At 37.6% G+C, this 13,478-nt stretch overlaps 1 protein-coding gene across 1 annotated transcript in view; it reads left to right on the top strand.

Annotated features, from left to right (window-relative positions):
• LOC117523087 (A-kinase anchor protein 13-like) overlaps window positions 1–13,478 on the top strand; it is a 425,195-nt gene that overhangs the window by 379,543 nt on the left and 32,174 nt on the right. The window contains exon 26 of the mRNA XM_034184506.1: window positions 7,531–7,648. Coding sequence (XP_034040397.1) covers window positions 7,531–7,648 — 118 coding nt within the window. The remainder of the gene's footprint in view (window positions 1–7,530; window positions 7,649–13,478) is intronic.

Raw genomic sequence — 13,478 nt, 5'->3', positions numbered from 1 at the left:
AATTGAAAAGGCACTTATTGCTGCATTTTTATGTAAAGATAAAACCTACATGGGTTTTCTTCGGTGGGGAAGCTCATGATGAGGTATAGATTTTACCAGTTGCATTGAACGCAACACACAGGTGAACTGTTCCTGAATTAAGCTGCTGCTGCTGCAATGTATTATGGGAGTTTGGAGTTTGTTTTTTTTACATTATTGTTATTGTAGTGCATGTTGGATTAGCAGTGTTGTTAGTGTTATAGATTTGTTGTGTTATTTTGTGACCATGAGTGAAAAGTGCCTTGCGTTATATATCTTCTGCCACCGTCTGTGTTGTTGTATGTGAAAAGTAATTGACACTTATCTTTGGCTGCCGGCTTACCCCTTCTGCTGGGGGAGAGCTGAACTCCTCACAGCAGCCTGACTATTGCAGACACACAACAGACAGGAACTAACATATATGATTTTAGGTTTTACAAACATTTTTGACCGTAAAGCTTTGCTCATTATGCCAGCAAAAAAATTTTCACAGACTGAAAGTTAGCAGAACTAAATTTAGCAGGGTCTAATTGGTCTGTTGATGGTTTTCAAAGCTAGCTGAAAAGCTAATCCGCTAACGAAAAAGTTTGCTTTGCCAGTTAGTGGTTAGCGGATGAGTGGAACTGTGCCCGAAACTGTTTAAAAAAAAAAAGATTGATATTAGAGCATTGAAGACTCCACTGAATTTTGGAGGTGATCCAGATTCTGGACAAGATATTTAATGTTCAAACTGATAAACTTTATTGTTTTTGTGCAAATATTTGCTCATTTTGAAATGGATGCCTGCAGCACGTTTCAAAAAAGCTGGGACAGTGGTATGTTTACCACTGTGTTACATCACCTTTCCTTCTAACAGCATTCAATAAGCGTTTGGGAACTGAGGACACTAATTGTGAGTGTCATGATTGGGTATAAAAAGAGCATCCCCAAAAGGCTCAGCCACTCACAAGGAAAGATGGGGCGAGGATCACCACTTTGTGAACAACTGCGTGAAAAAAAGTCCAACAGTTTAAGAACAATGTTTCTCAACATTCAGTTGCAAAGAATTTAGGGATTCCATCATCTGCAGTCCGTAATATAATCAGAAGATTCAGAGAATCTGGAGAACTTTCTACACCTAAGCAGCAAGGCCAAAAACCACCATTGAATGCCCATAATCTTTGATCCCTCAGGCGGCACTGCATTTAAAACTGACATCATTGTGTAAAGGATCTTACTGCGTGGGCTCAGGAACACTTAAGAAAACCATTATCAGTTAACACAGTTTGTCACTACATCTACAAGTGCAAGTTAAAACTCTACCATGCAGAGTGAAAGCCATACATCAACAACATCCAGAAACGCCGCCGCCGCCTTCTCTGGGCCCGGGCTCATTTGAAATGGACAGACGCAAAGTGGAAAAGTGTGCTGTGGTCTGATGACTCCACGTTTCAAATTGTTTTTGGAAATCATGGATGTCGTTTTCCTCCGGACAAAAGAGGAAAAAGACCATCCAGATTGTTACCAGCACAAAGTTCAAAAGCCAGCATCTGTGATGGTATGGGGCTGTGTTAATGCCCATGGCATGGGCAGCTTACACATCTGTGATGACACCATCAATGCTGAAAGGTACATCCAGGTTTTGGAGCAACACATGCTGCCATCCTAGCAACATCTTTTTCAGGGATGTTCCTGCTTGTTTCAGCAAGAAATGTTCAGTGTCAAGCCACATTCTGCATGTGTTGCAACAGCGTGGCTTCGTAGTGAAAGAGTGCGGATACTAGACTGGCCTGCCTACAGTCCAGACCTGTTGCCCGTTGAAAATGTGTGGCATATTATGAAGCACAAAATAAAAAACAGAGACCCCAGACAGAACAACTGAAGTCATACATCAAGCAAGAATGGGAAAGAATTCCACCTACAAAGCTTCAGCAGTTACTGTCCTCAATTCCCAAATGCTTATTGAGTGTTGATAGAAGGAAAGGTGATGTAACACAGTGGTAAACATACCACTGTCCTAGCTTTTTTGAAACCTGTTGCAGGCATCCATTTCAAAATGAGCAAATATTTGCACAAAAACAATAAAGTTTATCAGTTTGAACAATAAATATCTTGTCTTTGTGGTGTATTCAGTTGAATATTGGTTGAAAAGGATTTGCAAATCATTGTATTCTGTTTTTATTTACATTTTACACAACGTCCCAATTTCACTGGAATTGGGGTTTTGTGTGAGTGTCATATACAACCCCTGGCAAAAATTATGGAATCACCAGCCTCGGAGGATGTTCATTCAGTTGTTTAATTTTGTAGAAAAAAAGCAGATCACAGACATGACACAAAACTAAAGTAATTTCAAATGGCAACTTTCTGGCTTTAAGAAACACTATAAGAAATCAGGAAAAAAAATTGTGGCAGTCAGTAACGGTTACTTTTTTAGACCAAGCAGAGGGGAAAAAAAATATGGAATCACTCAATTCTGAGGAAAAAATTATGGAATCATGAAAAACAAAATAACGTTCCAACACATCACTAATATTTTGTTGCACCACCTCTGGCTTTTATAACAGCTTGCAGTCTCTGAGGCATGGACTTAATGAGTGACAAACAGTACTTTTCATCAGTCTGGCTCCAACTTTCTCTGATTGCTGTTGCCAGATCAGCTTTGCAGGTTGGAGCCTTGTCATGGACCATTTTCTTCAACTTCCACCAAAGATTTTCAACTGGATTAAGATCCGGACTATTTGCAGGCCATGACATTGACCCTATGTGTCTTTTTGCAAGGAATGTTTTCACAGTTTTTTCTCTATGGCAAGATGCATTATCATCTTGAAAAATGATTTCATCATCCCCAAACATCCTTTCAATTGATGGGATAAGAAAAGTGTCCAAAACATCAACGTAAACTTGTGCATATATTGATGATGTAATGACAGCCATCTCCCCAGTGCCTTTACCTGACATGCAGCCCCATATCATCAATGACTGTGGAAATTTACATGTTCTCTTCAGGCAGTCATCTTTATAAATCTCATTGGAACGGCACCAAACAAAAGTTCCAGCATCATCACCTTGCCCAATGTAGATTCGAGATTCATCACTGAATATGACTTTCATCCAGTCATCCACAGTCCACATTTGCTTTTCCTTAGCCCATTGTAACCTTGTTTTTTTCTGTTTAGATGTTAATGATGGCTTTCGTTTAGCTTTTCTGTATGTAAATCCCATTTCCTTTAGGCGGTTTCTTACAGTTTGGTCACAGACGTTGACTCCAGTTTCCTCCCATTTGTTCCTCATTTGTTTTGTTATGCATTTTCAATTTTTGAGACATATTGCTTTAAGTTTTCTGTCTTGACGCTTTGATGTCTTCCTTGGTCTACCAGTATGTTTGCCTTTAACGACCTTCCCATGTTGTTTGTATTTGGTCCAGAGTTTAGACACAGCTGACTGTGAACAACCAACATCTTTTGCAACATTGCGTGATGATTTACCCTCTTTTAAGAGTTTGATAATCCTCTCCTTGGTTTGAACTGACATCTCTCGTGTTGGAGCCATGATTCATGTCAGTCCACTTGGTGCAACAGCTCTCCAAGGTGTGATCACTCCTTTTTAGATGCAGACGAGCAGATCTGATTTGATGCAGGTGTTAGTTTTGGGGATGAAAATTTACAGGGTGATTCCATAATTTATTCCTCAGAATTGAGTGATTCCATATGTTTTTCCTCTGCTTGGTCTAAAAAATTAACCGTTACTGACTGCCACAATTTTTTTTCTTGATTTCTTATAGTGTTTCTTAAAGCCAGAAAGTTGCCATTTGAAATGACTTTAGTTTTGTGTCATGCCTGTGATCTGCTTTTTTTCTACAAAATTAAACAACTGAATGAACATCCTCTGAGGCCGGTGATTCCATAATTTTTGCCAGGGGTTGTATATATATATATATATATATATATATATATATATATATATATAATCCGCACAACAACAAATGCCAAAGAATAAAGCACAGACAGTTTATATTAATCAGTGAGCTGAAATTTCTTATCACAACTAGACAGACAATAGTGCACAACACATGATCCAAAAAGCAATAATAGAAAATTGGTAATCTTAATTATTCATACTATAAAAAGAAATTATAAAGTCTTTTAAAGCCTACTAAAGTACCAAATAATTTAATGCTGTCAGGACAGTTATTCCAAATATTTACACCTTTTATGGAAACACAGTAGTTTGTCTTTAATTTACCAAATAATAATGTTCCTCTCAAATTATAACTGGAGTCCATCATTTTAAACATATTTTGGACATGCTGAGGTAAAAGTTTTTGTTTTGCTTTGTGCATAATTTGTATTGTAATCGACTAAGTCCCTGATTTTCAAAATATGTAAACAGATAAATAGTGGGTTAGTTGGCTCACGATAAGATTTATTCCTAATAATTCTTATGGCTTTCTTTTGTAATAAAAATTGAATTGGTATTTGTTTTATGTGTTTCCCCAAACCTCAATACAATGTCATATATGGAACAAGTAATGAATAATGTAAAGCAATTAGTGAATACTGGGAGAGGAAATCTTGTACTTTATACAGAATTGCAATGGCTTTAGACATTTTAGATTTAACATAATTGTGTTTTCCATCTTAATTGATCATCAATAAAAACTCCCAAGAAATTTTGTTTCCGTTACACTTTCAGCATTATGTAATATTAAATTTCTACTTAAATTCCTGGGCTTATTTCCAAATATAATGCACTTTGTTTTTCCAAGATGAAGCGATAATTTATTTGAATCAAACTATTGTTTAAATTTCTTTAGTTCCTTCTCCATCATGTCCAACAGCTGTCCCAAATGATCACCACTACAAAACACAGTTGTATAATCAGCAAATAAGATACAACTTGTGGACTTGGAAACAAAACATATATCATTAATATATGAAAGAAGCAACAATGGACCAAGGACTGAACCTGTGGCACCCCACATTTAATCTTCAAAAATTCAGAATTTATCCCACCAATATGGACACACTGATACCTATTGTGTAAATAGCTAGCTATCCAGTCATGTGCCAATTCCCTGATACTATAGTAAGGTATGATGTATGGTATCAAATGCTTTCTGTAAAAAAAAAAAAAAACCTACAGTGTATTGCTTATTGCATTTGTAATTTGTTTAGTCAATTAAAGCCAATGAAGTAATGTGATTTTTTTTCTAAAGCCATATTGCTGTTCACTGAATATATGATGTTTAGCTATGAAATCATTTAACTTCTTTCCAAATACCTTTTCCAAAATTTTTGAAAATTGTGGTAACGGTGAGATTGGCCTATAGTTCAAAAAGACATGTTTGTCACCATATTTGAACAGCATTATCACTTTAGCTATTTTCATTTTAGAAGGAAATTTCCCAGTCATTATTGACAAATTACAAATATAAGTTAAAGGTTTAACAATACAATCAATGATATTCTTTATCAAAAACATATCAAAATTATAACTGTTGATTTTTTTTTTTTCTTCCCCCTTTTAATTTATGAAAACTCACTTCCGGTGCATTTGTGAATTTATATAGGCTTCATAAGATTACGTCAAAACTGCTTAATGGATTTTCACAAACCTTTCACCACACATTGGTGTTAGGCCTTGGAAGACTCAGTTAAATTTTGGAGGTGCTCTGGATCCAGATTCTGGATCAGGATTTCTCTTTATAGACATTTAAGGATTATATCAAAACTACTTAATGGATATGACAGGAAGACACTATTTTGTTTCAGCTTGTGAATTAAATATCAGATTGCAACATCTTGATGAGTCAGACCATTCTGGATCAGTATGCAATTATTTAGTGGTGAGCACAGTTTGATAACTTTTAGACCACTAACTTATTTTTGTGGGCATAGTGAATAAAGCTTAACAGTTAAACACATTTGTAAAGCCTGAAATCCTACATTTTAGTGCCTGCCTGTTACATGTTTGTAGCAGACAGACAGCTATGAGAGGTAGAGCTCAATCCTCTGACAGCAAAGGAGAGCTGGCTACCAGAGAGCAAGGAATAGGGGTAGGGAAAAAAAGGAGTCGTGCATAGCAAGACAGTTTTGAGTTATCGTTAAAATTTTAAGCAAACTAATTCTGGACAAGTTATTAAAATTAACGCCACATCTGTCATTTTACAAAATGAAAATATCAGCTATATGTTTTAGTTTTAAAGTAATGCACTAATTTTGAAGGTTTTAGCATTTTACAGACACACATGCTGAAAAGCATTATGGGAAAATTTGTTTCCTGTCATCATTGGTTAGTTGATATATGTTAAGAAAAAAAAAAAACAGAAGTTACTGTAACATGTGTGTTGGTTTTTACAAATAAATCTGTATTTGCAAATATGCCATTTTTTTAATTTGTAAAAAAAAAGAAGTTAATTTTTAACTGAAAATTATGTTTAAGTGATTCAGCACTTTTAGCGAATGTGTGGCAATGAACACTGACATCCAGTAGATGGCAGTGTTCATTGTAATTTCAGTATCTTGCCCAGAATTAGTTTGTTTAAAATTTTAACCATAAGTCAAAACTGTCTGCCTGTGCATGACTCCTGTGAAAATAAATGTTTTTTTTTTTGTTTTGTTTTTTTTGCTTCCCTTCCTTTCTCTCTGATCACCAGGGCGCTCTTGCTGAGAGAAGGCTGATCTGAGACAGAAGCACTGGCTCGTTGTGTCAGTAGCTGCCAGTGTACTATAGTCAATACTAAAAATTATCGGTTTAGCTTTTGTGTGTAACTTCCGCTAAATCTTTTAGGGGTTATCGGTTTAGTGTTATAAAAGTTAACTTTTCAGTTAGTGGATTAATGGTTATTGAAGCATATTTTTGGTTAGCTGTGCCCACCACTGCAGTTATTGCATTGTGTTGTGGAATCCGGATTCAGGTAAAGTCTGGGTCATGATGTGAATCACATATCTTTTATTTTGAGTCCTCGTCAACCCTTGGCGGATGTCAGGAATGTCAGATTGCTCAGACCTCAAAGCTGCTCAGGAGTCCAGCTGAGGGGGAAGCACCTTGTGCACCTCATGCACATGCTGACATCTTCTTGGACATTCTACGTAGCTGCAGCAAAAGAAATTTTCTCAGCATTTTTATTTTGTTTATAGAAAATCAAAACTGCCAATAAAGTAAGAAGCTGCAGGGTGATAACAGGTCAAACACGAGAAAGTCCGAGACAAGAGTACTCACCACGAGTTGAACAGTGTTGCACATTTTATTCATTCCAGGATTCTAAGCTGCTTATTTTCTGTCAGTTGCAGGGTGTCATTCTTGATTTGTTGTTATTTATTTATGACACTGTTTTTTTGTGTCTCTTTAAATGATTCATTTATGCTTCTGTCCTTGGATTAATTGAAAGTTGTCTTCTCCTTAAGGACATTTGACAATAAATTGCTTCTGTCAGGTTTTTGTGAAGCTATTTCTTTGTAACTGTGTGACTTTAAAATGCCGGCTGTGTGGCCTCATTTTACTAAATGGCTCTCTTGTTTATTGTTCCAGAAAAAGATGAGCAGCAGCGTTGTGCGGAGGCTTGGCATCCCAGAATGCATCTTGCTTGTGACTCAGAGGATAACGAAGTATCCGGTGCTGTTTCAGAGAATGCTGCATTACACTAAAGGTTGGCTCGTTTCTCAGTTACACACAGTCAGAGCTGGTCGTTTGCAGTGATTACATGAGGTTTCATCCTTTCAGATGGAAATTAATGAAAACATGAGCGATCTGATCTTTTCACTTTCTAAAGTCCCCCGTAAGACCCAATGTGAATGTCCCCTCATCATGTTTGTTTGTGCAATTCTCTGTTTTTTAAACCTGCTCAGTGTCCATAACTTTAAGCTGCTTCTAAAGGGCCTTTCACACAAAGCACACAAACGCGGTGCACATCCGCTCGACATCAAACTAACCGCTGTCAAAGTTCAGCTTAGTCCAACTTTCAAGACTGTGCGCTGTGACGTACTTTCGAGTGTCCAAAAGAAACGAGCCGTAACCCCAAAACATGGAAGACAACAGAGTGCAGAAATGTTTGTCAGAGGTGCATCACAACTGTTCATTTATACACAGGAGTTTTCTAAAGAAAATCCTTACAATTTTTTTTAACCTCAAGATTAAATTCTGATTACTGTATATTTTGAAGTTAAAAAACATTTCTTACATTAGAAAACTTGTATTTCATATAGTTTGAAGGGAAAAAATTCTTTAGAAATCTTTGATGTTCATCTGAAAAATAAAAACATTTCTTGATTAACGTGATAATGAACCTTGGACATTTATTTTTAGACAGAATAGTATGAAAAATAATGTGTACATTTTTAACTCTGGTATATCTGCATTTCAGCTAGGAAAAAAGAGACCATAAATTCCTTGTATTTGTTATGAACACAAGAGATGCTGCAACGATGACTGCAGTGCGTCTGCTAGTAATGTATATTTTCTGCAGTCACATCTCATTTACTCTTGATGGTTATTTGTCAGCACATGTAATCATCTGACATAAACCTCACAATTAAATCATTTTTATCCCCCCGCCATGAAATATGGGGCTATACAGTGATCTGCATGTCCATCCATCTGTCCGTTTTCACTTGTTAGCGAGATATCTCAAGAACCAATTGATCAGTTTCATTCATATTTAGCATAGGGGTGTACATGAATGATCCTCCAACACCAATCCATAACAGTGTCCTTGGGGTCAATTTCAAGGTCACAGTGAGATATTCAAGATATTGTTATTGCCACTGTTGGTAGTGCGGTAGCTCAAGAACGAGTTGACCAGTTTTATTTATATTTAACATGAGTGTATTTGGTTGATCTTCAACACCAGTGGATTCTGGATTTGTGGGGGCAGGTGGATATGTCCTCTCCTGATTACTTTAGTCATTTCAACATTTAATTATGTCTTCATTGACTATGTGATTGCTTTTAATGTCATAATCATGACAGTAATTACTAAAATCTGAATCTGGCTATTGTAGTGATTGTGAATGCTTTGAAATTCTGCACAATAGGGGCGGGGCTTCTTCTATCTGTGCAAGTGGGTATATTGACTGAACTTTGATTTCATGGACATGTTTAATGTTAAAATCTAAAAGGAAACATCTTTTTCAAATAATAAAATAGTTGTTCTTTAAAAAGCCTGTCTTTTATTTAGAAGAGTAGCAGCAGTTGTGAGTTTTCAGAGATGACAGGTGAGCTGGACCCTCAGGACATTTAACCAAATGAAGGTCTCCTCTGCATCTTTGACCTCTTGGTGGAGTTTTTGGAGACATTTTCCTCACATTTTGAAGATGAAGAGATGTTCTTTTCTTCCTTCTGGACTTCAGGTTTTAGTTTTCAGCTCCATCATTGGAAGTTTTTAAGTACAGGGTTTGTATTTGCAGGATTCTTGGCACAGCAAATGTTGAAATGTTACTGATGTGGAACAAGTGAAGAAACATGTTTCTTAAAATATGAAGAAACACAAAACAATACTTTACCTTTTTTAAGGTCTGTGTACTAGATAGTTAAAAAAAGTAAAGTTAAAGTTGACACTGTTCTTGTAGCCAGAGCAGTAACAATAAAAAAAAAAAACGTTGTGTAGATTAGGGCTGCAGCTATCGACTATTTTAGTAATCAAGTATTCTATCGATTATTCTTGTGATTAATCGAGTAATTGGATAAAAAGTACTTTTGCATTTTTAAACAACATCAACAGTCCAGGGATCTTCAATGGCACAATGTCGTTGCGCCATCCCACAGATTGTCAAATTTAGTGTATCCATTTCTGTTTTCCTGGGTAATTACAGTAGTGTTCAGAATAATAGTAGTGCTATGTGATTAAAAAGATTAATCCAGGTTTTGAGTATATTTCTTATTGTTACATGGGAAACAAGGTACCAGTAGATTCAGTAGATTCTCACAAATCCAACAAGACCAAGTATTCATGATATGCACACTCTTAAGGCTATGAAATTGGGCTATTAGTAAAATAAACTAGAAAAGGGGGTGTTCACAATAATAGTAACATCTGCTGTTGATGCTACAAACTCAAAACTATTATGTTCAAACCACTTTTTTAGCAATCCTGTGAATCACTAAACTAGTATTTAGTTGTATAACCACAGTTTTTCATGATTTCTTCACATCTGCGAGACATTAATTTTGTTGGTTTGGAACCAAGATTTTGCTTGTTGTGTGTTTGGGGTCACTGTGAACTGTGGCTTGAATTCAGAGTTTGGGGGTCATCTTACAAACTGTCTGCGGCCCTTGGACCCAAAAAGAACAATTTTACTCTCATCAGTCCACAAAATATTCCTCCATTTCTCTTTAGGCCAGTTGATGTGTTCTTTGGCAAATTGTAACCTCTTCTGCACGTCTTTTATTTAACAGAGGGACTTTGCGGGGGATTCTTGCAAATAAATTAGCTTCACACAGGCGTCTTCTGTCACAGCACTTACAGGTAACTCCAGACTGTCTTTGATCATCCTGGAGCTGATCAATGCGTGAGCCTTTGCCATTCTTGTTATTCTTCTATCCATTTTGATGGTTTTCCATTTTCTTCCACGCGTCTCTGGTTTTTTTTGTCCATTTTAAAGCATTGGAGATCATTGTAAATGAACAGTCTATAATTTTTTGCACCTGCGTATAAGTTTTCCACTCTCCAGTCAACTTTTTAATCAAACTACGCTGTTCTTCTGAACAATGTCTTGAACGTCCCATTTTCCTCAGGCTTTCAAACAGAAAAGCATGTTCAACAGGTGCTGGCTTCATCCTTATATAAGGGACACCTGATTCACACCTGTTTGTTCCACAAAATTGACGAACTCACTAACTGAATGCCACACTGCTATTATTGTGAACACCCCTTTTCTACTTTTTTTTACTAATAGCCCAATTTCATAGCCTTATCCTGCATGATTTATACAGCGGGAACAATGGAACACAGCAGGAATCATAAATTGGCTTCGAGTCACGTCGGGTAACGCCTCTTTGCCCCGACTTGTGCTGGAACCACTTCCTTTCTGTGTCGAGCACAGGGCGCCAAAAAAATTAAACAGGTTTAATTTTTCGGCGCCTGACTTGCTTCCTCCTTTGCACCCTCTCGCTGTTGTGGTGCCGAGCTGCATTGTCTCAGCCTTGAGTTGCTTCCACGCAGCGTCGTCATAATGACGCACAGCGCAACTGAGAGCAACTGGGAGCACCCCTGGTGTGAAAGGGGCTTTATGCCGTGTACTTAATGCAGTAAAAACTACACGCTGAAGAAAAACAATGTAGACTGATTGCCAGAAATATCCAGTAAAATGTCCCAACATCTCCAGTCCACTCACGGAAGTTCGTTCACGCGCGCACATGTGAACAATTAAAAAGAAAAAAAAGTCTGGCTGCAGGCATTAGTTCCTTGTTCTCTGCTCAAACTCTCACATCACAGTTAAAAAAAAAAAAGGACAAAAAAGGACCTAAGTCCTGAGACAGGACATGTCAACATCAAGTAGAATTCCAGACATCTCCACATTTGCTTGACGGTTCGTTCACGCGCGTGCGCACGCATCTCGCGGTAAAAGGGGGAAAGAAAAAAAAAAATTGTCTGCAGGCAGTTAGTTCCTTTCTCTGCTCAGACTCTCTCATCACAGTTAAAAAAGGACATAAGTCCAGGACATGTCAACATCAAGTGGAACTCTACACATCTCCACATTTGCTTAAGGATGGTCCATGCGCGCGGGCATCTCACGGTCAAGGGAGGAAAGATAAACTATAACAGAACTCAGAGCGCAGCCCTGTAGCTCAGCACAACAAGTAGAAGAGAAGTCAGAGTGCACAGTCTGTCAGCAGCCAAACTGTGCACTCTGACTTCTCTGTGCAGAGAACCTGCAGGCTGCGTTCTCACCTCCTTTCTGCCCCCTGCTGCGCGCACCTGACGCAGAAATTCCTGCATCGTCATGACGCCACAGGGAGCAACTGGGAGCAGCCCCGGTGTGAAAGGGGCTTTAAGAGTGTGCATATCATGAATGCTTGGTCTTGTTGGATTTGTGAGAATCTACTGGTACCTTGTCTCCCATGTAACAATAAGAAATATACTCAAAACCTGGATTAATCTTTTTAGTCACATAGCACTACTATTATTCTGAACACTACTGTATGTATTTTTTCACATCTTTACAAGTTTTGGATGTTTCCCAGTGTCACCAATTCAGCCAAAGTTGGGCCAAAGTCCTCACCTTGCCTTGTAAAATGTAACCATTTTTAAGGTTTTTCTTTTTTTTTTTTTTTTTAAGGTTGGTGGACTGGGTCTTTTTTTCTTTACTCAGTGTTTTACCAGGTAAGTCAGTTAACAGTTTCTCATTTACAGTGACGACCTGGTCAAGAGGCAGCACAACGACAGAAGAGAAAAACAGAGATTCACAGTCCCCACATACAACAGTGAAAAACATACAGTAAAACAACTGCAAAAACAACAACAATGAAACAGAAAATGTTAAGAATTAAGATATACATTATTAAAAATATATGCAATGGTCCTGTAAAATATTATAAATTGAGTTTTTAAAAATAGATAGGGGTAAAAACAAACTAAGCTTTAGAGACTGTGAAACTGGAAAGAGGAGCGACCAAAGACTGTGCAAACTTTTGGGACCACCAGACTGATGTAAGTGCTGGAGCGGAGGGCGCGACTGGAAGTGTGGATTTTTAGTAAGGAGCTCAAATAGGACAGAGCCAAACCGATCAAACATTTATAAATACACAATAGCCAATGGATTTGGCTACGCGTGTGGAGAGAGGGCCACTTCACCATTGAATACAAATCACAGTGGTGCGTGGTGAAAGGTGCACCTGTGACAAAGCGTATGGGAGCATGATATACAACATCAAGTTTGTGGAGCAGAGTCTTTGGTGCCATTCTGTAAACTAAGTCTCCATAATCAAGGATGGGGAGAACTGTAGTTTTTACCAAAAGCTCTCTTGCTGGGTGGGGTCCCTGCATGAATTTTTTTAAATCCCTCTGCAAATAGCCACTCCCCATGTAGAGCGGAGAGCAGCCAGTGGACGAAACAGTGTTTTTTAAAAACAGGCAAACACACTGCTTTGCTTTAAATGCGCAGTAAGCTATTTCAGATGATCAGTGTGGGTCGGCTTTCTCCTAAAAGGCTTTATTTTGTTGTTTGTTGTGTTGGAAAGCTGTTGCTTTTGTGCTAAATTGATTATCACTTACACGGCTTAAGTGCATGCTATAGTCGTCTTCTGTTTTTTTTCTGGGGATGTTACAATGCCACACACAGGCCTGGCATATGTACTACAACGTTAAATGGAGCTTTGAGGCACAGAATTTGCCTCAAACATTTTTTGTAATCGAATTATTTGAGTTACTCGACTAATCATTTCAGCCCCAGTGTAGATTTATTTCAGAAAAATAAGAATAGATCAAACAATTTACAAACATTAAATGCTACATTAGCCAATAAAATTAGTGCTCAGGGGGT

The sequence above is a fragment of the Thalassophryne amazonica genome, chromosome 2 (assembly GCF_902500255.1).
Source record: "Thalassophryne amazonica chromosome 2, fThaAma1.1, whole genome shotgun sequence".
Classification (NCBI taxonomy): Eukaryota; Metazoa; Chordata; class Actinopteri; order Batrachoidiformes; family Batrachoididae; genus Thalassophryne; species Thalassophryne amazonica.
Note: the sequence above shows the minus strand (reverse complement) of the source record. Positions and strands in the feature narration are given on the sequence as shown.